Source organism: Phaenicophaeus curvirostris, chromosome 5 (assembly GCF_032191515.1).
Source record: "Phaenicophaeus curvirostris isolate KB17595 chromosome 5, BPBGC_Pcur_1.0, whole genome shotgun sequence".
NCBI classification, from domain to species: domain Eukaryota; kingdom Metazoa; phylum Chordata; class Aves; order Cuculiformes; family Cuculidae; genus Phaenicophaeus; species Phaenicophaeus curvirostris.
The window spans coordinates 22327236-22348705 of NC_091396.1; the positions used below are offsets into that span (position 1 = coordinate 22327236).

Here is a 21470-nt window from a genome sequence, read left to right on the forward strand (position 1 = left end):
AATCGGGCTCTGACCTGAGACAGCCAGGCCTTTACATAATAAACTGAGGCAAAGGGAAAAATTTGGATACCAGAGGAGGCGGTTCTGGTTCTCTTGCTTATCTCCAGCCAAATTACCATCTCTGTTTATGGTTTTGTTCCTCCCCTGGGAATTGCTTCCCCCAGAACAGTCACTGACACCAACTCCTGAGGCAGAAGCAGAACAGATAAGCTTGCCTTCTGCTCAGCCCATTCCCTGCAAGACTAGTAGATGCAACAGATTTTTCCTATCTTAAGCACAGCACCTGCTGCCAGTTACAAATATTGCTGGTTTTTGGCTAGCAAAACTGTTTTCCTTTATTAAACAACAGACCAGAATTTAATGCTAAAATGTCTCATTAAAAGCGGATCCAGAGGGGAAGAAAAGTTCAGAAAAGCTTTCCACAAGATTAATGCAATATCTGAGGCTGCTCAGCAGCCCTGGCCTCCTATTCAGTTGCCGGAAAATGCTGACTGTGGCACAGCGGGGCTGCAGCTCTACCTGGTCGGGGCTCTCTCCTGCTGAGGAGCAAACTGTTGTTCTCAAATGAGGCTTGGAAAACCTAATGCTTCCCTCCTGTTCCTTAGTATCTTGATTCCCCAAGCTGGACATTTAGCAAGGATCATTGTCTACTACGGATCAATCTTTCTGCTGTTTTCCTTCCTTGTAGTGTGAGCTGGAGAGAGCTGAAGGGCCACAGCTCCAGTGGTGTAAGGGAACAGCCAAGCACCTGGCTGCTGTTAAATCTGGGCACAAGGTTACTGCTCAGCTCCTCAGTCCTGCCTGTTGCCCCCTCACCTTCCTTGCCAGTGCTTACAGCTTTCAGAGGGGCTGGTTTAAGCTTATATAAAAGTGCTCCATAATCTGAACCTATAAAATCCATAAAAAGACCTAAGCTAAACAAGAAACCACAGCTCCTACTGTCCTCCCCCAAGCACAATGAGTTTGCAGTCAGGGAGAGACTAGATTAACAATTAAGGCAACAGAAGTTGAGGCTTCCAAAGGAGAGAACCCAGTCTGGACCAATAACTGCAACCACTGGAGCAGCAGCTTGAGTGGTTTTGTTGCAGGCTGTTTGCTCTTAGAACCTGCTTGGGGCCTCAGCAGTTCCTTCTTAATCTCGGACTAAGGTCCAGTCCCAGGCATTCTTCTCAAGTTCACTTCCAAATCATAGAGTAGATGATACGTTACTTAAATGTCAAACTATCTCAAGGGAGAAAACACTCTTAACTAGCAGGCAGACTAAAACAATTCTGACTTGACGCTTTCATGAGCCCATGGGAGGATCTGAGGAAATCCTCTGAGCAGAAATGACGCCACAAGACTGTTTCAGGCAAACAGCATGGGAGTGGCTGACAAACCTCAGCCTCCTCAATCCAGCACCATGCCTGGAACTACCCTTAGGGCTGGAAAGTACGTAGGAATCCACTGCAAATATTTATGTTAACAGCACCACAAACTGTTTTTTGCAAGTATGAAGGGAAAGGCAAAAGCTGACAAGATTTAAACATTATTTGCTCCCCTTCTCAGGAAGGCAGGAGTATCAATGCTTCTTGACCAGAGCCACAGAAGATGGGAACACAGTTCTCTTTCACAAGGAACAGGAAATCTTAGTAAGAACAGGAAGATGGGCACCAAATTCTTGACTATTAGCCAGCCTTAGCGGAGTTCCATCGCTAAGTGAGACCATGCTGCTCTGAAGTGCCTGACTTCTCTGACAAATTTCAGGTGACAGGGGAAAAGCTTCCACTGAAGAATGCATGTTTTCATTGTGTGGCTGGGCATTAAAGCCAGAATCACGCAAACAATGACTACCTACTTCTGAGATGAGCCACCACTACTTGTTTCAAACCCACCTGGACAGTCACAGACTTTGGCCAACCTGTTGCTTTATCCAGTCCCTGCATGGCTGTTCTCCAGTCCTTTGCTGTCTAAAACATGATAAAATTGCGATTGGTAGGCACACAGCCTGACAGGAGAGGCAGTTGTGCTCTTGCTCCTGTCCCCCCACCAGCTCCATCAGTCTCTAGTGCAATCAGCTGCGCTGGGCTCCTGCTCCACAGCTGCTGCAAGTGGCTCTGGGCAAGGGTCCGGTGTACAGTGTAGTGCACATCACCTCAAAGTTCCAGCCCCTGAAGTACAATCCTTTGGGTCATTCATATATTACAACCTTCTTTTTTTTCTTTTTTTATCCCCTACCCCATTTTATTAAAAAAAATAAAGTTTTTTGGGTGTTTTCAGGTTTTGTTTCTTCTGATTTTCCTTCTTTCTTCTGAGCACATAGGGAAAGTGGTGGTTCACAGGCTGCTTCTTATTGGATGCCTCGAAAGAGACACATGGCAAAGACCATGGCAAACAGCTGGAAATTAGGGAGGGTAAGAAGAGGTCAAAACCAAAACAGACAACCAACTGAGTCAGCTGCATCTTCCAGAAGATCAGCAAAGCCCTTCCCAGCCCCAGGACCACTCCCACTACTCCCTCCTGCCCAGCAGTCAGTAGCACAGCGAGGGGGACCCTTCCCACTACGCAGGGGAAGCTGTGGCAAAACTGTTATTTTTTTCTTGAAGGTGATCCTGCTCCTCCTTCCCCTGTCCCCTGAACTGTTTGTGGCTACAGCTGCAGCCTGGCTTAATTCCCAAATTGCCCTTGGCAATACAATGGAGCAGGCTTCATGGTCCCGGCTCTGCACATCACGGCCACTGCTTGGAACAGGCACAGTGTGGCTTTTGTGGGAGCTGCTGGGGCTCTCTGCCTAGATCCTTCTTTGCACAAGACAGGGGACTGGGGAAAGCACATGGCCTTGCCCCAGCAATGCTGCAGTGACATCACTTCTGGGCTATGTCTGGTGGAAGCCCATTCCTCAGAAGCATTACCAAAGAGCCAGGTACTAATGCAGAATAATGGATATGCTCTGGAGCCAATACAGTTTGAGGCTCTAAAGAGAAGTTTTTAAAGCAAAGGCAGAGTTTGAACACATGAACCAAGTGACAGACTAGTCAGCTTGCTGGGCTGCTGCTTCAATGACTACATGTGCCCCCAGGGCAGGCGGTGGGTCCCTGAAGCCCCTGTGGCCAGTGTGTCCCGTGCCAGGATGTCGGCATTGCAGCAGGCCCAACATGAGGCAGCACTGCAGGCTTGCCCCACTGGTTATTTCCTTGCTTTTTGTGGCAGAGGACCAAGCACCTGGCTCTTTCTGGGCAATTAAAACCACAAGTTGATAATCTGCTCGCAGTTCGCTACAGCAGCTTCCCTTGGCAAGAGGGAGAACCTGCCTTTTTGCGTCACTGCTGGACACGTACCAACGCAGCTTTTCTTCTAGTCACACAACAGTACGTACCTCAATGGCCAACACTCCGATGGCAAGGGCTCCTGCAAGATACACGTAAGTCTCAAAGGAGTTCAGGATCACAGTGTAACATCCCTGGGAAGGACAAAACACAGTGAGACACACCTGACCAGCACACCACCTTGTGGTCTCAGATCCAGGCAACACAAGCACAGGTCCCTCTCACCCCTGCACAAAGTTCCACAGCAAGGGAGGCAGAGACCTGCAGGACAGCGCTGGGAGGGGCAGTAGTGAGATGGGAGTGCTGTAGTGAGATCAGAGTGGTTTGCACTCTCAACCCCTCAAAGACCACCAGGAACTGTGTCTTCTTGCAGCGCAGGGAAGAGCAGCACGGGAGAGGCACTCCTGCTGCAAAGGGCAGAGGCTAAGCCCAAGAGGAAAGGACCTTCAGGGCAGATGACAGGCAGCCCAGGCAGACTAGGGATAAGGATGGATTATCTAAAGGCAAGGCAGGAGATTTTTCAATGCTTTCTCAGCCAGCAGCTCTTTCACACCCCAAGACCTTTTCTTTGTGCCTTCTCCCATAGAAGAATGGATGAAAATCTGCTGATCTTCTGGCTACAGAAGAATTAATTTCATTGAGGACTCAGGGCCATACACTGCAGCAATCCTTCCAGTTATGCAGCATTGCCACCATCTTTAATACCATCTATTACTGCTCATGCAGTTAACAGCAGGTAGATTGTCTGCAAAGGTTTTGGGATGTTTCTGGAAATCATTGGCTTATCCTGGTCTCAGTTCTCCCAGCCTAAAACTTCAATCAACCAGTAAATTTCTGCAAACAGGTCACATGCAAAGAGAAAAGTAGACTGGAGTTTGTCCAATGTAGGAAGTATCTCTTCTTCTCACTGACTATAGACTTCACACATACACATGTAGTCCCATTCATATTGCTGGGATGTCTCAATCACCTGATTTTTCTTCCTTCCACACAAAAAGATGTCTGAAATGCAAAGATGGCACTGCAATTGCATGCTGGTGTCCATAGCACACCCTGCTCAATGGGAGTGAGACACACCAGAGGGGAGCAAGGGAAAGCATGGAGGGGACTCACTGATGAGGCAGACGCAGGGAGTGCAGACCATCAGGGCAGTAACTGAGCTGTTAAAACTGCTCTCTTGTCCACATGAGACCGCTCAGCAGCAGATCTGTTCCTGACATGTTCCCAGCCTAATTTTCTGTGAAAAGCATCCAGCCCAGCAACAAAATGTTTATGTGCTTGCCAGAACTCCGGCTGTAAAACAACTTCCAGTATGCCTATAACCAACACTCAGCTGTCTACAAACAAGGGTGAGCACAAGTGTGGCCAGCACTGTCCCACCAGCAGGGTGTCCAAAGAGCCTGACTTTGCTCCAGCAATGCCTGAATTTAGCCATCAGCTGTTTGGGAGTCTCTCCACTTTTACGGAAATGCCTCACCATGTGCTTGGTGACACTCACTTTGCACATGGCTTCTCCCACCAAGGCTCTGTGGTGACAAGGACTCGCAAGAAACCTTCCCTGTCCATAGAAGAGGTAAGCTGCAGCATCACCACTTCGGAAAAGCTAAATTTGTTATCTTCTTTAAACCTCTTTCTCAAAATGCACTTCTTATTTCCTTCCTGATGTTTGTCATCTCTCTTCCCCATCTATTCACGGCAATAAAACCTGGCAAAAGCAGTACAGTGCTGTTTACCATGACCCAGAGCACCTTTACAAACCATTTCCAGCTGCTGGGCAGCTCACATGCTGCTTCCAAAGTCCTTCACTCCCTTTCACAATCTGCTATCAAGTGCTAAAAAGAAGACCAATGCTTAGTCTGGAGAGAAAAGGAGGCTTGTTCATACCATCAGCAGAGAGCCCAGCTGGCTTTTTAATGCTCAGGTGAACATAGTTAGGAACTTTGCTAGAAAGTTTCTTAAAGTTTCTTCTTGGTGACAATGTAAGGAGACATGGCTGGCAGCATCACCGTCAATGACATTATACTGAACCACCTTGTTCTAGTCTAGCATTAGGAAAAACTAAGTCAAGAGGCCTGGAAAAAGAAATGCCCTTTTTCTACAGTAAAGTGTAAAAGAGCAGAGAAATATATCTTTCCAACATTTCTCTTCCTTGGAAAAGACAGATGCTTTTCTGTGGCCTTTTTAACCATCAGTATTTTAGTTGCTTATGTTGTTAGTGAGGAGTTTTTGCAAGATAAGCTAGAGCCACTACCACAGGCCATAAGAGTCACCTCCATCCCATCCTTGCTGACCTGTGCTGGCTCTCAACTTCTTAGATATAGTACGGACCTTCAGAAACAAAAATGAAATTTGACATAACTTTCCACCCCACCTCTCAATTCCCTGGGAAAATCTTCATATTTCTGCTGATACAGCACAACATGGACTCAGCAATGTATACAATGAAAGGGGGTTTTCAAAATCAGACATATGCTGTGACTTCTCAAACTGTCAACAGAAGTGTAATTAGAATGTGAGCTACAGTCAGAATGACACGACTAGTTACCCAGGACCATCACTGCCATCTCTCTGTCCACTGTGAAACTCCTTTTCCTGTTAGGCTTCCCTTACCTGTCGGTTTTGAAACCTCTCAACACCTGTGAGGCAGGCTTCCTTGTTGACAAACATTCCTTCCCGGCTCTGGAGCTCTCGCTGGCAGCAAGCCTCTGGTGTTGCCATTTCCAAAGAGGAGTGTGGGAGATGAGGGACAGCTTCAAAATCTTCTGGTCCGTTCACTCCACAACAGGCAAACTAGGGAGAGGCACAGAGAAGAAAGGAAGCCAGAGTTGACACTTTGCCCTGAAAGCAGATATGAGAAATCTACCAAGACCTATTCTTGTAGGGAGCAAAATTTCAGTCAAAGCAGAGACAAAACAACTGTTGTTTCCAAAGAAGTGAGTTGTGCTTGTATTTGGAGCTTCTGTTTCATTAATGCCTTTTTATAAAGTACCACTGTTCCCATGACATACTGCAGACTCTAAGGTACCACTGGGAACATTGCCACAAACTACACAGGGCTTTGGAGTATATCCAGAATGACTTGCTTGAGATCACCCAGCAAATCTGTAAAGGATCCAGCAGTACAATCCAGGCTCCTGACTGCCTGTTCTCCCCATAGCTAATGGCCAGGATTGTTGCTGCTCAAAGGCACAGCTATGTGACTCAAATAAGGTCCCTTTTTAGGATTCGAATCATGTCCTTTTTAAGGATTCAAGTCATACTCTGACTCTATCTCCTTTCAGTCAGCAAAAGGAAATGTCTTTATTAAAGTCCTGAATCAGCATGAAGGGCAACAGTCATCTTTTTCTTTTAAGAATAAAATTGACTTTTCATCTGCGGAACCTGACATCTTACTCCCCACTCCTGAAAAGCTACACTGTGGGCTGTACCAAGCACTAAATTCACATGTGTACACATCTAATAGACAAGAACAACTCCAATTCCATTGACACAGTGAGTCTGTAACCTGCCCGATTAGGACTGTAAAGACAAAGACAATTTTGATGGATAACAGTTCTATACTGAAAATACACCATTAGGCATACCTCTGCCTGTTCTGCCATCTAATAAGTCATTTCACAAGAGCAAACAAAAAGCCAGTAGTTAGCACCAGTTTTGGCTGCTATTGGTTGGGAATAGTTTTGAAGTATTCTGCAAGGTGAAAGTGCTAGGGTAAATGCAGCAATATTCAGTTGCAGACAGCTCCAAGGCTTTCTGTGCTCAGTGTTTGAAAGCTGGGGATACCCAGTCAGCCAAAACACCTCAGGCTTTGGCAAGCCACAAAGACTGATGCAGTTACCAAGAGTGTCTCTCTCAGGACCAACAGGCAGCTTGCTTTGTAAAAGAAGGGCTGCCAGCTGACTCCTCACCTCCTGCCGCTGCCACAAACACTGGTGCTATGCTTGTCACAACAGGGTGGTTGAAGCAGGCCAACCCCAAGTGAGCGTAGGGTGTGGGCTGAGCACCATATTGATGGCCACTGATCACAGGCAGAATAAGACTAGCACAGCCTGACTTACTGTGATCATAACAGAGTTCCAGGTAGAAGAGAAGACATCTGTGTCATTGTTCCTCAGGTAATGCTGCTTCAGCTCCTTGGTGAAAAACTCTCTGGTCAGCTGAAAAGCACCAACAGGTAGAAATGTAAAGGTTACTGCCAACACCTCTTTCCCAAGCACTTCCCACAGCTCTCTTTTGTGAGTGCTGGGGGTTGACGGTTGTTTTAGTTTTGTTGGGGTTTTGTAAACCTCAGAGGAGAAACATGAGGAAAACCACAGGCCAAACCATAACTACATCCATGGTGAATGGCACTTGTTCAATAAAACTGTTGCTTATTAAAAAACTAGGACTGAATTGTATCTATACTTGTAAGGTAAGGTTTGCATATAAAGGTGGGCTGGTATTTTTTAAATAATCAGCAATATTTGGAAGCATTTCACAAGTTGAAATAGGACTAGAACAGATTTTAGGAATATCTACAAATCCACACCCAAATAGTAGCTTAACTTACTATGCTTCACGAGGTCTGCAATCAAAGCATGATTTTTCACTCACTTTTTATTTTAAACCACTTAGCTTTCTACTAATGACAGGGGAACTGTTCTGAATTTACTTCTGTGTGTGAGAAAGCAGAATCATGATCTAATACCAAACTTTCTGGGAATGAAAAGGAAGTGAAAAACCATATAATTAATATAGAATGTTCAAGTCAACTTACAAATTAGAAAAAAAAGACCATTTCCCTGACAATGCTTTAAATTATCTAAACTGACCCACACACAAGAAGGAAAAAAAATCCTCTACTTCCAGTGTTTAGATAATTTAAATACTTTTTTTCCTGAAGTCAACAATAAAAATAAATGGAATTTCATTTACTCCTGTTTACATTTAGAGTAAAATACAAAAACTGAAGCAACATTTCTGCTCAGAGACTCCTCAAAAAGTTAGACACCTTGAAATTACATTTACTTAGGATCACTCTCTGGTGCACTAGTAAATATACAAACTTACTAGTCTTCTTAAACAAAATACTCCAATCTTTTCACCTTTCTGTTGGTTCAGGATGAAAACTTCAAGCAACTCCCTTTTTAGTTCCCGGTAGGTCTTGACTTCTGCGGTCCCTTCTCTAAAATACTTTGTGACTTGTGACCCACACACGCAAAATCTCTGCCACTGCAAAGCCTCAGTGAAGGGGAGTGGATTGACTGGAATAGCACTTTCTAGTGTGCATATTTGCAGAATCAGAAACTAAGCTGCCTGGAAAAGACTCTTTCTTTTTTCTGTTGTTCATACAGCACTGCAGATGCAGCAACACACAGTGGTACCAGTTGGTTTCAGGTTCTTGATATACAATGTGAAATATCGCAAGTACACGTACATATATATGAGATGTATGGGTGGGCACAAAAAAAAAGAAAAAGCACAGAATTGTTTGTTTCCTTTGTAATTCTATCACGAAATTTAAGGAAAAAAAGAGAAGGCTGTGGCCACTCTTTAAAAGGCCACAAATAACACTTAATACTGACTTTTCTTTTACAAATACAAAGGCCAAATTTAATGACTAAATCAATATTGGACAAAACTTTGTCAAAAAGGGTTGAATGATGTAGGCTGCTCAGTTCACTGCCTTTTCATGAGATATGCTGCTAAGTTCCTAAATCACTTTTATGAGACAAAGATGAACTCATTTTTTTGTGGCTGAATATTGAAATACCAGAGGATCAGAGAAGGCCAGCATTTTTGGGAATTTGGCACATTGAGGCAAGGTCAGGTTAGAAGATGCTGAAACATGTCGTCGGTGTTCTCCTTTCCTTCCATTCCCTTTCTCTGTGTACTTTATTCACACAGCTTTCTAGTCTGCAGAGACAGAAGCACATTTTTTTTGATGCTTGTCTGTTTCTGAAACATGGACTTTGAAACTGATATTACCGCTAGTAATAACCCTAGCCGACTACCTTTGTCAGGTTCTAAAACATAAGAGCTGTTTAAATACAAAGTGGAACTTTATTTTTACAGCAGCAACCCCAGAGGAAATTGTTCTGAGTTCCTGTGTGATTTTTACAAGACTTGGTCTATAAGAAAGCCTAATGCTGGAAAGGCAAGTTTGCTAGGAAAATAACTGATGCCATTGTGTTGCTCTTAAGCTGTCCTGAGCATCTGACACTCATGGGGAAAAAAAATGGAAAAAAAAATATAAATCAATCAGCAGAAACATCTTTCTTCTTTTAAACAATTGCTGACAAAGGAAGATAAAAATCAGCTAGACAGTCTCACTGACATGCATGCAGACCCCCTCTCACTGAAGCTAGTAACGGCACTGATGAGGTCTTTGTGCACTGGAATACTGCAGCACGAACTATTCAGAAGGGAGCAAAGCACATACTAATAAAACTAGATATTCTCATACACTTCTGACAACACAGTTGTATCAGCCACAATCATGAACAACAAAAAGCCATTTAGCTGTGTTTTTTCCCAGTTGTTCTGGGCAGAATGTCTCCAAGAAGCACATGTATATGTACATTTACATGCCAGTGAATGAAGTTGGACTTCTTTGCCACATTGGTTCAAAAAAGTAGCTGCAGCCAGGGAAAGGGAGCTCATGAAAGAGGGCACCTCTACACAAGACAGCTGTGGTAGGACTGGCCACTGGCCAGGAAGGTCACAGCTTTCTCATACAGTTCTGCGTCAAGGAACATTGAATGCTGTGCAAGAAGCTGGCTTCATAGTGCCAGCTTGGAAAACAGGGCACACTCCAGTCTGCGTCTGCCTGGAGCATTCTAGCATTTCTGTCACAGTACTGTGCTTGTACTGTAGGTACAGTTACAAGTCCTCTCTTCCACAGTGCATTCCATCTAAAAGACTCCAGCTTCCTATCTGATGGATGGACAGTGCATGTTCTTTAGTTTTGCCTTACGTTTGAGGAAACAGAGGTAGCAGGAACCAAAGCAACATGTCTATTGAGCGTCAGGACTGGGGCTAAAAATCCAAATATCCTAAATCTGTCCAGAGCCCTACCACTGGACTAATCTGTTCCTACCATCCTGCCTGCTTGCTTGCTAGGACAGTTCACTATGAAAAAGAGCCAAATAGCCCTCCAAGATTTTTCCCAGGTAGATCTCAGAAGGGCGTATAAAGAGCAATTCCTGAACATAAGTCAAATTGCTCTTTCACAGCTTCCCTCTTCTGTTCATGGAAGACATTATTTTATGGATGTCTTCTAGATGAAAAATGTTCTTCACTCTCCAAAACCACCTTTACAAAGGAAGAGAAGCTCTGGTACATCCAGAGCTGATTAACAACAGCCATCCTCTTCAAAGACTGCTTTTAACAGCTCTTTGGTAGTCCAGCTGCACTTGTAGATCACATTAGCTCACTATCACTAATACCACTTTCACTCACTCCACGACCACACTGTGTTTCACCGAATCTTCCTCTCATGTCAAATCTCAGCAGAAATCTTCTATTTTCTTTTTTATTTTTGTCACTTAATTTCTTTAACTCCCTCATCTATTAATAATTTAACTCTGTTGAGTGTTTAGGATGTAAAACACTATACAGGAGAAAGCTGCACTGAACATTATCTAGAAAGTGAACAGATAGAGTGTATCTTTCTCTTTTGTCTCATTTTACATACCCAGTGAGGTCACAGTCATATGGAATAGTGCAATGAGAATCACAGGAACCTACTTTGTAAGTTTCCAAGAAATTTATGTTGCCTAAATGTGCATTTACTACCACACACCTTGAAAGTAACTCATTTTGTAGGAAAAAGAAAAGCACATGTGAACCTGACCTTAAAACTGCTACTGTGAAGAATTCTTCCCAACAAAGAGTCACTGAAAGACCACCCTAGTTGCCATGGATATCCTGTCCAGCCATCTAGCTCACTCTAACCCAAAGACGAGACCAAAATTAATCAGAAGTAGTTACCAAGCCAGACAAGCTACCACAAAAAATTACACCAACAGCAAAACAAGTTTTGCTTTTTGTTTGTTGTTGGCTTTTTTTAAGAAGAAACCTGAGGAGAGAACGAACTACAAGAATTTGCACAATGAATTTAACTTCTACACAGAGCCTTCCCCAGCTGTGTCGGGATATGACATCATCCATTCCCTCCCATTCAAGCCTTTCTTGCCAATCGTTCTGACAAAGTGGAAAGCTGGCGATTGAAACAAGGAGGCAAGTGCAGTAAAGACAGAAATTTGTTACCCTTCAAGTTTTATCTCACGAAACACCAACAGGTAGCCAGAGAACCATAGAAAAACTGCTGTGACCTTATCTTGCAAGGTAACACAACCTTATGTGTCCCACAGCTTTCATGGGAATGGAAGGTACCAACACTTTGCCCACAGCAAGATGTACGCAGGCTTCTCGTGGCTGAGGGATGAGGTCACAGCCAGCCCAGTAGTCACTTCTCACACAGGACTCACAGTGAGCCTGTCTAGAGTCTTATACTTTTTACTAGTGTCCAACAGGCATTTGGGAAGTGGGAGCAGTCAGCTCCCAGTTGCTCTACCAGCGTCTGCTCACCAGTGACCACATTCTCTCTGTCATGAAGCCTGTACCTGGGTTTGCAGGGCAGTTTCTACATGTGTGGTCTGCTGCTTGTGCTGAACCAAAGGAATTCTCTAAAAACTCCTAGCAGCAGAGCTGTAATGACCAGAACACATCAGACCCCCCATGCTGCAACTATTTATGGAGCAGTAACTGTTCGCACGGAGGCATGCTCTCAAAGCCTAAACTGGAATGGGGCACCCACTCTGTGTACAGAGTGCCATCACTTCCTCCACTGCCTTCTGATCTGAGGCAAAGACAAAAGACCACCAGCTTAGAAAGGGGAAAATAATCCTTTCACTGCCCCTTACCCCCAGGACCATCCTACTACACGAACGCTACACTGGCTTCCTGTCAGCTTCATAAGTCCTGATTCTTGATTCAGCTGGGGTTGTTTAGCCTGGAGAAGAGGAGGCTGAGGGGAGACCTCATTGCTCTCTACAACTACCTGAAAGGAGGTTGTAGAGAGGAGGGTGCTGGCCTCTTCTCCCAAGTGACAGGGGACAGGACAAGAGGGAATGGCCTCAAGCTCCGCCAGGGGAGGTTTAGGCTGGACATTAGGAAAAAACTTTTCACAGAAAGGGTCATTAGGAACTGGAACAGGCTGCCCAGGGAGGTGGTTGAGTCACCTTCCCTGGAGGTGTTTAAGGCACGGGTGGACAAGGTGCTAAGGGGAATGGTTTAGTGTTTGATAGGAATGGTTGGACTCGATGATCCGGTGGGTCTCTTCCAACCTGGTTATTCTATGATTCTATGATTCTTTGCTTATCAAAAGCTTTGTATATGAATAAAATTCAAAGTATATCCTGGCTCAGGAAAATCATCATTATATTGTACATGGCCCTTCTATGCTCATGCCACGTTTTTGTCATGTTCAATACAGGGAATGTGCTACACCTTCTCTTACTGCCAGCAGAGGCCCAATAAGCAAAATAAATACTAACAGTCACTAGTGACCACCTCTACTAGCCAATGTTTTTTTCCCAGCTATCACTCAGAGTAATATTTCAAAGATGGGCTGTTTTGAGAAGGATGGACCTAAGTCAGTCAGGTTCTGCTTTGCAGATATAGGAACATGAAAAAAACCATACAAACCTTTGCTGGTCTGAGAAACAAATGAGACTGTGCTTACTACTAGTATTGTAAATGCGTACTACTAGCATAGGGGAAGCTATGCAATAATATGCATAGCAGCAGAGCAAAGAAAGGCTACATGATATGAAGCCACGGAGAGAAGGACTAGAAACTTGTAAGCAGGGAATTATGCAAGGGATCCATTAATGGGATTCAAAATGAGACATTAGGAGACTTGCTCAGGGCAGGTCGGTGGGGGATAACTTACAAGCAGTGTTGAGAGGAACCTGGTGAGCACCAGAACATGAAAATTCAAGAAGTAATATGACTGAAAGATGTACAAGAGAGCTTTTGCACTGCAGAGCAAGTATTGGCTCTGTTGGGGAAACAGGAGGTTTCACTATTGATATTAATATTAAACACATGCTATATTGAGTACAGGAAAAAGTTGCTTTTAACCTTAGTGTGACTTTATAATAAAACTTCTCTCTGATGGAATGTGCAGCTGGTTTGGCTGCAAAAGAATCAGGAAGACTCTGAAAATTTTAGGATTTAAGTAGTCCCCCAGTGTACATATCGTGTGTACACAAACCATTCAGCCTGCACATGCCAGGTTAGTTAGCATTCGCTGGCTTGCTGGCAGTTCTGCAGGCTGAGAGTAGCAATGAAGCAGGTTTGTTGGCATTTGAAACACACAGTTGCTCTGCAAACAAACCACACACCATCTAACACCATGCTCCAGCTAGGTACAGTCCCACTGGGGTTCAAATTTTGCACACCACAGGATACTTACATTTTCTCTGAAGATAAAAGCCAGGATTGCAGCTGAAAGCTCCGCCAGGAAGATTAACAAAATAAACATGAAGAACTGGAAAACAGAAGATGCAGATAAAAAACACCAGACATACCATTAGGTGTGTGCAATAAAACATAGGAATGTGAAAGTCACCAAAGAGATGGGAAAAAAAAAAACTGAGGAAGCTTTTTTCCTATGGCAATCAAAAAAAACCACCTATGAGACCAAAACCTGGAGCAGTCACAGCTCATCTATGACCACATCACAGACATGGGAGCTTGTGACACTTTTGCCTAGTTCTAACAGGTAAAAGAGGGTAAGGCTACAGGACTCATGAAATCCTCTGATCAGTCTAAACCAGGTTTAAACAGTAGAGCCCACCTTGATGGAAAAAGTTAGATGATTCTGTAGATGCTTGTACAAGGTCAAACTATCCCGACACAGTGAGGGGAATTAGTGTATGTAACGCATCACATGCACAAACCCACATACGGCTCCCTTTGTGTGGAAGGAGGTAGTGGGACATGTACTCAAATATTTACACCTATAACCATAACTGGACTCTTTTCAGAGTATTCTGCATTTCAGGACAAAATTAGTCTTGGTTAATACCTTCCTCCACACAATCAGGTTGCACTAAGTATGTTAGCTATTCATGTGGTATGAAATAATGCAGTTATTACATGCTGACATGGTATCCGTATACTGTGGGACACTTGAAACATCGCAGGGAAAAAGAGGAGCTGAAGACTTGCTTTCACACAGACAGCCAGACATTGCATCTAACAATCAGGTCTCCCATCCATATTAACCATGCAGACTCTATAGAAAGCTGGTAACCCCCCATGACAATTGTAGCTTAATTATGCAGGGGATATCCTAGGGAAGAGAAATGAAAGAAGAGAGGCACACGGTTGTTTAGTTTAAGCTGGAACTGTATTTTCATCCTGTTGCCCTTGCAGCCTTCTGCTGCTTCTGTCTACAAGTCTGGAATTCAGTTGTACTAAAAGCTTCTTGTTTCTGTGATGTTACCAAGCCTGAGCAATTCACTGTGTCTTCGCCACCCACTACAGATCTCTAACATCCAGAGAGACTGATGTGGTGCTTTGAGGGAACTGCCCCTAGGACCTTGTCTGTGCAGAGCACCTAGGCACTGTGGAGCATTTCCTGGATGAGCACCACTGGGACTTCTGTGCATTCCCACCTCAAACACTCCAGCCTGGAGGGGGCACAGAAAGCTGGGGCACAGTTAGATGCGAAAGTCAAATTGAGAGGAAAAGAGTGTTGAGGGAATGAGTCTCCCAGCACAGGAAAGCACTCACAGACATCAAAGAGGTCAGGACTCAACCTGCCTTTGTGCTTGGGCCTCAGTTACATTTATACCTTACGCTAGTTTGGTGCTGCTTCAGTCCTTAACAGTAAAAGGGGCAGCAGGGAAGTGCCTTCTAATGTCCTTAGAACAACAAATGTTGGCGTTGAGGAACTCCTATGGGAACAGACCACAAAATGGCTAGGCTCAGATCTCTCCTACAATGGCATTTAATTTTGGAGGCAAAATAGTGGGCTTGAGAAACTATAAATCTGAACTAGATGGCAATTTTTAATGTTTTCTGAGCCACAAAGAAAAATTACCATTTGAGAGTCAGCTCTTCTAAAATTCAAGGATTCCAAGAATTAGCCCGCAGACTCAAAGATGATTTTGCAAAACTGAATGAACATTTAGAAATGAATGCAGGTTTTTTTGAGAAAAACAAGAATGACCGAGTAAGACTGCATCACGAGGAGGGCAATTAATATGTGGTACGTATTACCGGGGAAGGTGGCTGAAGCAACAAGTAGAAATAAACACAAGAGAAGTCTGGATGTGGGTTTTGGGGTTTTTTTGCATAAGGTTATTGAAGGTCTTTCTGAAACAGAAGGAAGGCAGATAGGGCCAGAAGTACTATTGTAATCCCCAAGCAATGATTTATAAACAGTGACTGAAATGCTGTGCACCATGCATTTAGACAATGGAGAATTCAAACTACCTGCTTGGAATGGGTAAAATGTTGTTTTGTTGTCAATTATTAGAGCTGCAAGTGATTTTTCCCCACTGAAAAAGTGCATGCACCACACTACCTCTTTTGCCTTCTTGCTTCTGCAGTGGAAACAAAGAAAAGGAGCCTGGGCTCAAATGACAAAATAAGAAGAATTAGATGAGCAGGGACTTAAGTTGCTAAGATTGCTCTTGCTTGATTTTGAAGTAGTCAACTTTATAATTTATTCTTGCTGCTGGAGTTTTGCGTGGTGCTTCGTTTTTTCCTGCTCAGAGACTGTTTTGTTTTTAATTTCACCACAGGAGGGCAAAGAACAAGTGATGAGAATGAACGGTGCTTTGCAAATTCACATCATCATCCATCAAGGGATCTCAGTATATTCACTAGGAAGTCTAAGGTGGTGATCAAGTGATTAATCCCATCACCCTGCTAATTGCATTTCATTTACTGATTACTAGGAGACACATGTTCACCCAAGCTCCACCACAGGTCTATGCAGAAGTAGAAGCAGCCATTCCCAGACTATCTCTGATAAACTTGATTATCATTCCCAAACTGATTTACACTTAAATTGTACAGTCTGCATTACAGATTTTTAAGAGTTACTATAGAAAAAAGTGTGAGCAACCATCAGGGCTGATGAGAAAAAAAAGATGGATCATCAGTGTTCCAGAACTTGCTCTTATTCTACATTTTAAGGACAGTCAAATCTGCTTATTATGTTTTGCCTCCCAAGATTAAACTGATTATTGATACATGAGAGCACTAAACAGCCAACTGATCAGTGAAGTGTATGGGACAAAGCAACCACCCATTCTAATTCATGCTTGAGACCTGGCACTTAAACACAGCTACTTCCACATCCAAGGTGAACATCCTGAAGAGTCGGGTCTCCCATATTGGTCAAAAATCCTACCTCAGGTCCTCATAATGGTTACAGGTTTATCAGAGGTTTCCACAAATTAATGTTTCATGTTTCCTTCTCACAACTCATCTACTGTTCCAGATTCAGCAATGCCATTCCAAAAAGTGCAGCAACTGCCTTTAACCAAAGGACCCACACTTTCACGCTGAAAATTCCAGGGGCTACTGCATCCATTTTATAAGAGTGAAAAACAGGACATCTGCACTCAAGACTAAGCCAAATGAAGCCAACACGGACTGTTCTTGCTGCAAAGCCAAATTCAGTCCTATGGTGAAATGGGGAAAAAATATATATATTTGCACAGGTATGGGATTCTTTGTATGATTAACAGTACTTTGAATTCTGATTTTTACAGTGTTCTTCTGCAGTCAGAGGGTTTTTAGGACAATCCAGAAGTTATTCAGTGTCTGATTTGCAAGTCAATGTTGCTTTTTTTGTAAGTCACGTCCAAATCCTAGGAAATCTAGAAACACTTCACAGCCTTGTGCTTAATGCAACATGATAGATTCCACAGTGACAGACAAGCAGCATAATGAAAAATAAAAGTCCTTGCCAACACAGAAGCCAGAAACTAGAGAACATGCATTTGTGCATGTCTTGTCCTTTTTATTTTCTGTTTACATTCTGACTAAAAGCTTCAGATATACATTATACATCACTGCAAATCTCACTCAACCAGCTCCTGGTTCATCAATTCTTTAACAAATTTGTAAGTGGACTTGATTTGATCTAGCAACTTCTCCCCAAGTACCACTCCTCCAAAGCCTAACACTCCATTTTTGCAAGGTTGTTCCTAGTCTCTCTGGCATACATTCATGCATAGTTTTCCTTTCCAATGCTTAAAACTTACTCCCATCAGACTTCTGGTTTCACAGATAATTTATGCATTTCAACATCAGCTGGTGTGCCCCCCCAAGCAGAAATTAACAATATATCTTTTCTCTCTTGATATTAGCAGATTCTCATCCAAGCGCTTCACTGCTGTTGGACACAAGATGGCAGGTTTAAGAAAGTTGACTTTGATACTAGAAAAGCAGATCAAAGTGGAAGACAAACTCTTCATTCAGTAATTACTTTTAGAGTTTCTCCTAGTCTAGGGCATTACTTCCAGTTCATATATTTCTCACATCCCAACTATAAAATAAAATAGTAATAAAAGTAAATAAATAAAGCAGCAGGGCTTAGAACTACCTCTAAGAGTCAGAAAAGTAATAGTCACAAAATTGAGTGCACTGGAGTATTACCAAAACACCAGGAGAAACACTCAAACCCTGATGTTACTTTGTGATGTTAAATAAGAGAGAAGACAGCCCAGAGCTTCCTTCCTTCAGCAAGGTCCCCAATCTATATTTTGCATATGAATTCCAAACTGAAAATATTACAATTCACTTACAATTAATACTTCTCATCAAACATAAATTTTAGTTTCTTAAACTGACAGCATCAGGCTTTGGAATAATCTCAGGCTCATTGAGTCTGATCCCTTGCATTTTATTAGGCTTCTCTGGGCAGATCTCCATGACTTGACAGGCAATGATACATTTGGTTTTCTGATGTACTTCTGAGCGAAGTCACTAAATATCAAACCCACAATGTATTCCAAAAAGGGCTCTTATGCTCTTATTTCATAGAATTCCAGAATCATAGAATGGTATGGGTTATAAGGGACCTTAAAGATCATCCAGTTCCAACACTCCTGCCATGGGCAGGGACAGCTCCCACCATACCAGGCTGCTCAAGGCACCATCCAACCTGGCCATGAACACTTCTGAACACTTCCAGGGAGGAGGCATCCACAACTTCCCTGGGCAACCTGTGCCAGTGCCTCACCACCCTCACTGGGAAGAATTTCTTCCTAATTACCTAGTCTAAATCTTCCCCTCTCCAATTTAAAGCCATTCCTTTGTCCTATCACTACATGCCTTTGAAAAAAGTCCCTCCCCAGCTTTCTTGTAGGCCCCCTTCAGGTACTGGAAGGTCACTCTAAGGTCTCCCCGGTGACTTCTCTTCTCCAGGCTGAACAAACTCAACTCTCTCAGCCTGTCCTCATAGCAGAGGTGCTCCAGCCCTCTATCATCTGATCATTTTCATAGCCCTCCATAGTTACAAATTCAAGGGTGGGTAAGCCAAGTGTCAGAGAGAATTTATCTCAGAGGAATCAGGCTCATGCCTAGAAAAAAACTGTTTCATCTTCAAGGAATTGGACTTTTCTGTTCTGTTTAAAGTTGAGACAAGCCTCTTTTGCACTGTGAAGTGGCTGTGCAAGATAGTATCATAACAAACCACCACAGAGTAAAATTTTTTAAAAAACAAAATAAAAAAAAAACCAAACCCCAACTGAACCAGAGAAGAAACGAAAGGTCATATTTGACAAAAACAGAAGAAAAACCCTAATGATCTTTGGGTTTTGACACATAACTGGCAATGCCTCCCAGTAAGTGAGAATGGCTGGAAACCACATGGTATCAGAACTTACAGTGGAGGTAAAAAATAGCTCATTTTAGAGGCTAGCTTTTTATAAATAGTACTTGATGACTACATGGGCTGAAATTTAACCCTCTCATTCAGGGGAAAAATTGCCCCAAAGACAACAAATCTGATTTATTTTAGGAGCAGAGAAAGCTGCAGAGGGGAGTGACCAGCTACTGAGCGCTGCAACGCAAGGCCACCATGCAACTCTGAGCTGGGTATTTCTGCCGACATGGAGGCCCCCATTACACTGATGCTCTGCTCTACACATTCCCTCTGCTTTGCAGTGAGTCAGTGAAGAATGAATTGCAAGTGGAGCTTTAAATGGACAAGCTGAATCGGTGAGAATCGGCAGCAGGGATGGTAAGTTCTGCAGGCAGGCGCTGGATTAAGGCTAGGCCCGAGTAGGGGAAGCCCAGGAAACCCAGGAGATGTGACGGCTGGAGGATGCCTGGGGCACAGCAATCACGAGATGACAGAATTCTCAGTTCTAGGAGAAGTAAGGATGGGTGTCAGTAAACAGCCACCTCGGACTTCCAGAGGGCAGACTTTGGAATGCTGGTTGATAAAGTTCCATGGGAGACAGTCTTTAAGGGCAAAGGAGCCCAAGAGGGTTGGATGCTCTTTAAGAAGGAAATCCTGGTGGCACAAGAGCAAGCAGTCCCCAGGTGCTGAAAAATGAGCTGATAGGGGAGAAAACCAGGTTGGCTGAGCAGAGACATCTGGGTGGATATCACAAAAAAGAGGAAAAGATATGAGATTCGGAAGAAGTCTCGAGAGGACTACAGGGATGAAGTGAGATCATGTATCACAGAATCACAGAATAACCAGGCTGGAAGAGACCCACCGGATCATCGAGTCCAACCGTTCCCATCAAACACTAAACCATGCCCCTTAGCACCTCGTCCACCTGTGCCTTAAACACCTCCAGGGAAGGTGACTCAACCACCTCCCTGGGCAGCCTGTTCCAGTGCCGAATGACCCTTTCTGTAAAGAATTTTTATCTAACGTCTAGCCTAAACCTCCCCTGGCGGAGCTTGAGGCCATTCCCTCTTGTCCTGTCCCCTGTCACTTGGGAGAAGAGGCCAGCACCCTCCTCTCCACAACGTCCTTTCAGGTAGTTGTAGAGAGCAATGAGGTCTCCCCTCAGCCTCCTCTTCTCCAGGCTAAACAACCCCAGCTCTCTAGAGAAAAAATACAAAGGGCTAAAGAACAACTAGAACTTAGATTGGCCAATACTGTGAAACATAATCAGAACTATTTCTACAAATGTATCAACAACAAAAGGAGGGACAAGGTTACCTGCTTAACGGATGAGGGAAAGGCTGTGGATGTAATGTACATGGACTTCAGTAAAGCCTTTGACACTGTTTCTCACAGTATTCCACTTGAGAAACTGGCTGCTGCTGGCCTGAATAGGTGTACCCTTGGCTGGGTTAAAAACTGGCTGGATGCCTGGGCCCAAAGAATCAGGGTAAATGGAGCTAAATCCAGCTGGAGGCTGGTCACAAGTGGTGTCGCCCACGGTTTGGTGCTGGGTCCAGTCATGTTCAATACCTTTATCAATGACCTGTACGAAGAGTTTCAATGTACCCTTAGTAAACTTGCAGATGACACTATGCTAGGAGAAAATGTTGATCTGCTTGAGGGCAGGAAGGTTCTACAAAGTGATCTGGATCAATGAGGTTTAACAAGGCCAGGTGCCAAGTCCTGCACTTGGGACATAAAAACCCAAGCTGCTTGGCAGAGAAAGACCTAGGAGTGTTGGCTGACACCTGACTGAATGTGAGCCAGCAGTGTGCTCAGGTGGCCAAGAAGGCCAATGGCATCTTGGCCTGTATAAGAAACAACACGGCCAGCAGTACCAGGGAAGGGATTTTGCCCCTGTACTCAGCACTGGTGAGACCAGACCTTGAATACTGTGTTCAGTTTTGATATTGAGATATTGAGGTCCTGGAGTGCATCCAGAGAAGGGCAACAAAGCTAGTGAAGGGGCTGGAGAACAAGTCTTTGGAAGTGCAGCTGAGGGAACTGGGGTTGTTTAGCCTAGAGAAGAGGAGGCTGAGGGGAGACTTTAACATTCTCTACAACTACCTGAAAGGAGGATGTAGAGAGATGGGTGTTGGTCTCTTCTCCCAAGTGATAGGTGATAGGATGAGAGGGAATGGCCTCAAGCTGTGCCAGGGGAGGTTCAGATTAGACATTAGGAAAAATTTCTTCACTGAAAGGGTTATCAGGCACTGGAACAGGCTGCCCAGGGAGGTGGTTGA

The 21470-nt window shown here is 43.8% G+C and overlaps 1 protein-coding gene across 1 annotated transcript in view; it reads right to left on the reverse strand.

Moving 5' to 3' along the window:
- Nucleotides 1–1582: 1582 nt before the first annotated feature.
- TSPAN18 (tetraspanin 18) overlaps nucleotides 1583–21470 on the reverse strand; it is a 65203-nt gene continuing 45315 nt past the window's right edge. Inside the window, exons 5-9 of the mRNA XM_069857925.1 lie at nucleotides 13768–13842; nucleotides 7364–7462; nucleotides 5916–6095; nucleotides 3356–3439; nucleotides 1583–2377 (exon numbers count right to left, since the gene is read on the reverse strand). Of these exons, the coding sequence (XP_069714026.1) occupies nucleotides 2330–2377; nucleotides 3356–3439; nucleotides 5916–6095; nucleotides 7364–7462; nucleotides 13768–13842 (486 nt within the window). The 3' untranslated portion in view covers nucleotides 1583–2329. The remainder of the gene's footprint in view (nucleotides 2378–3355; nucleotides 3440–5915; nucleotides 6096–7363; nucleotides 7463–13767; nucleotides 13843–21470) is intronic.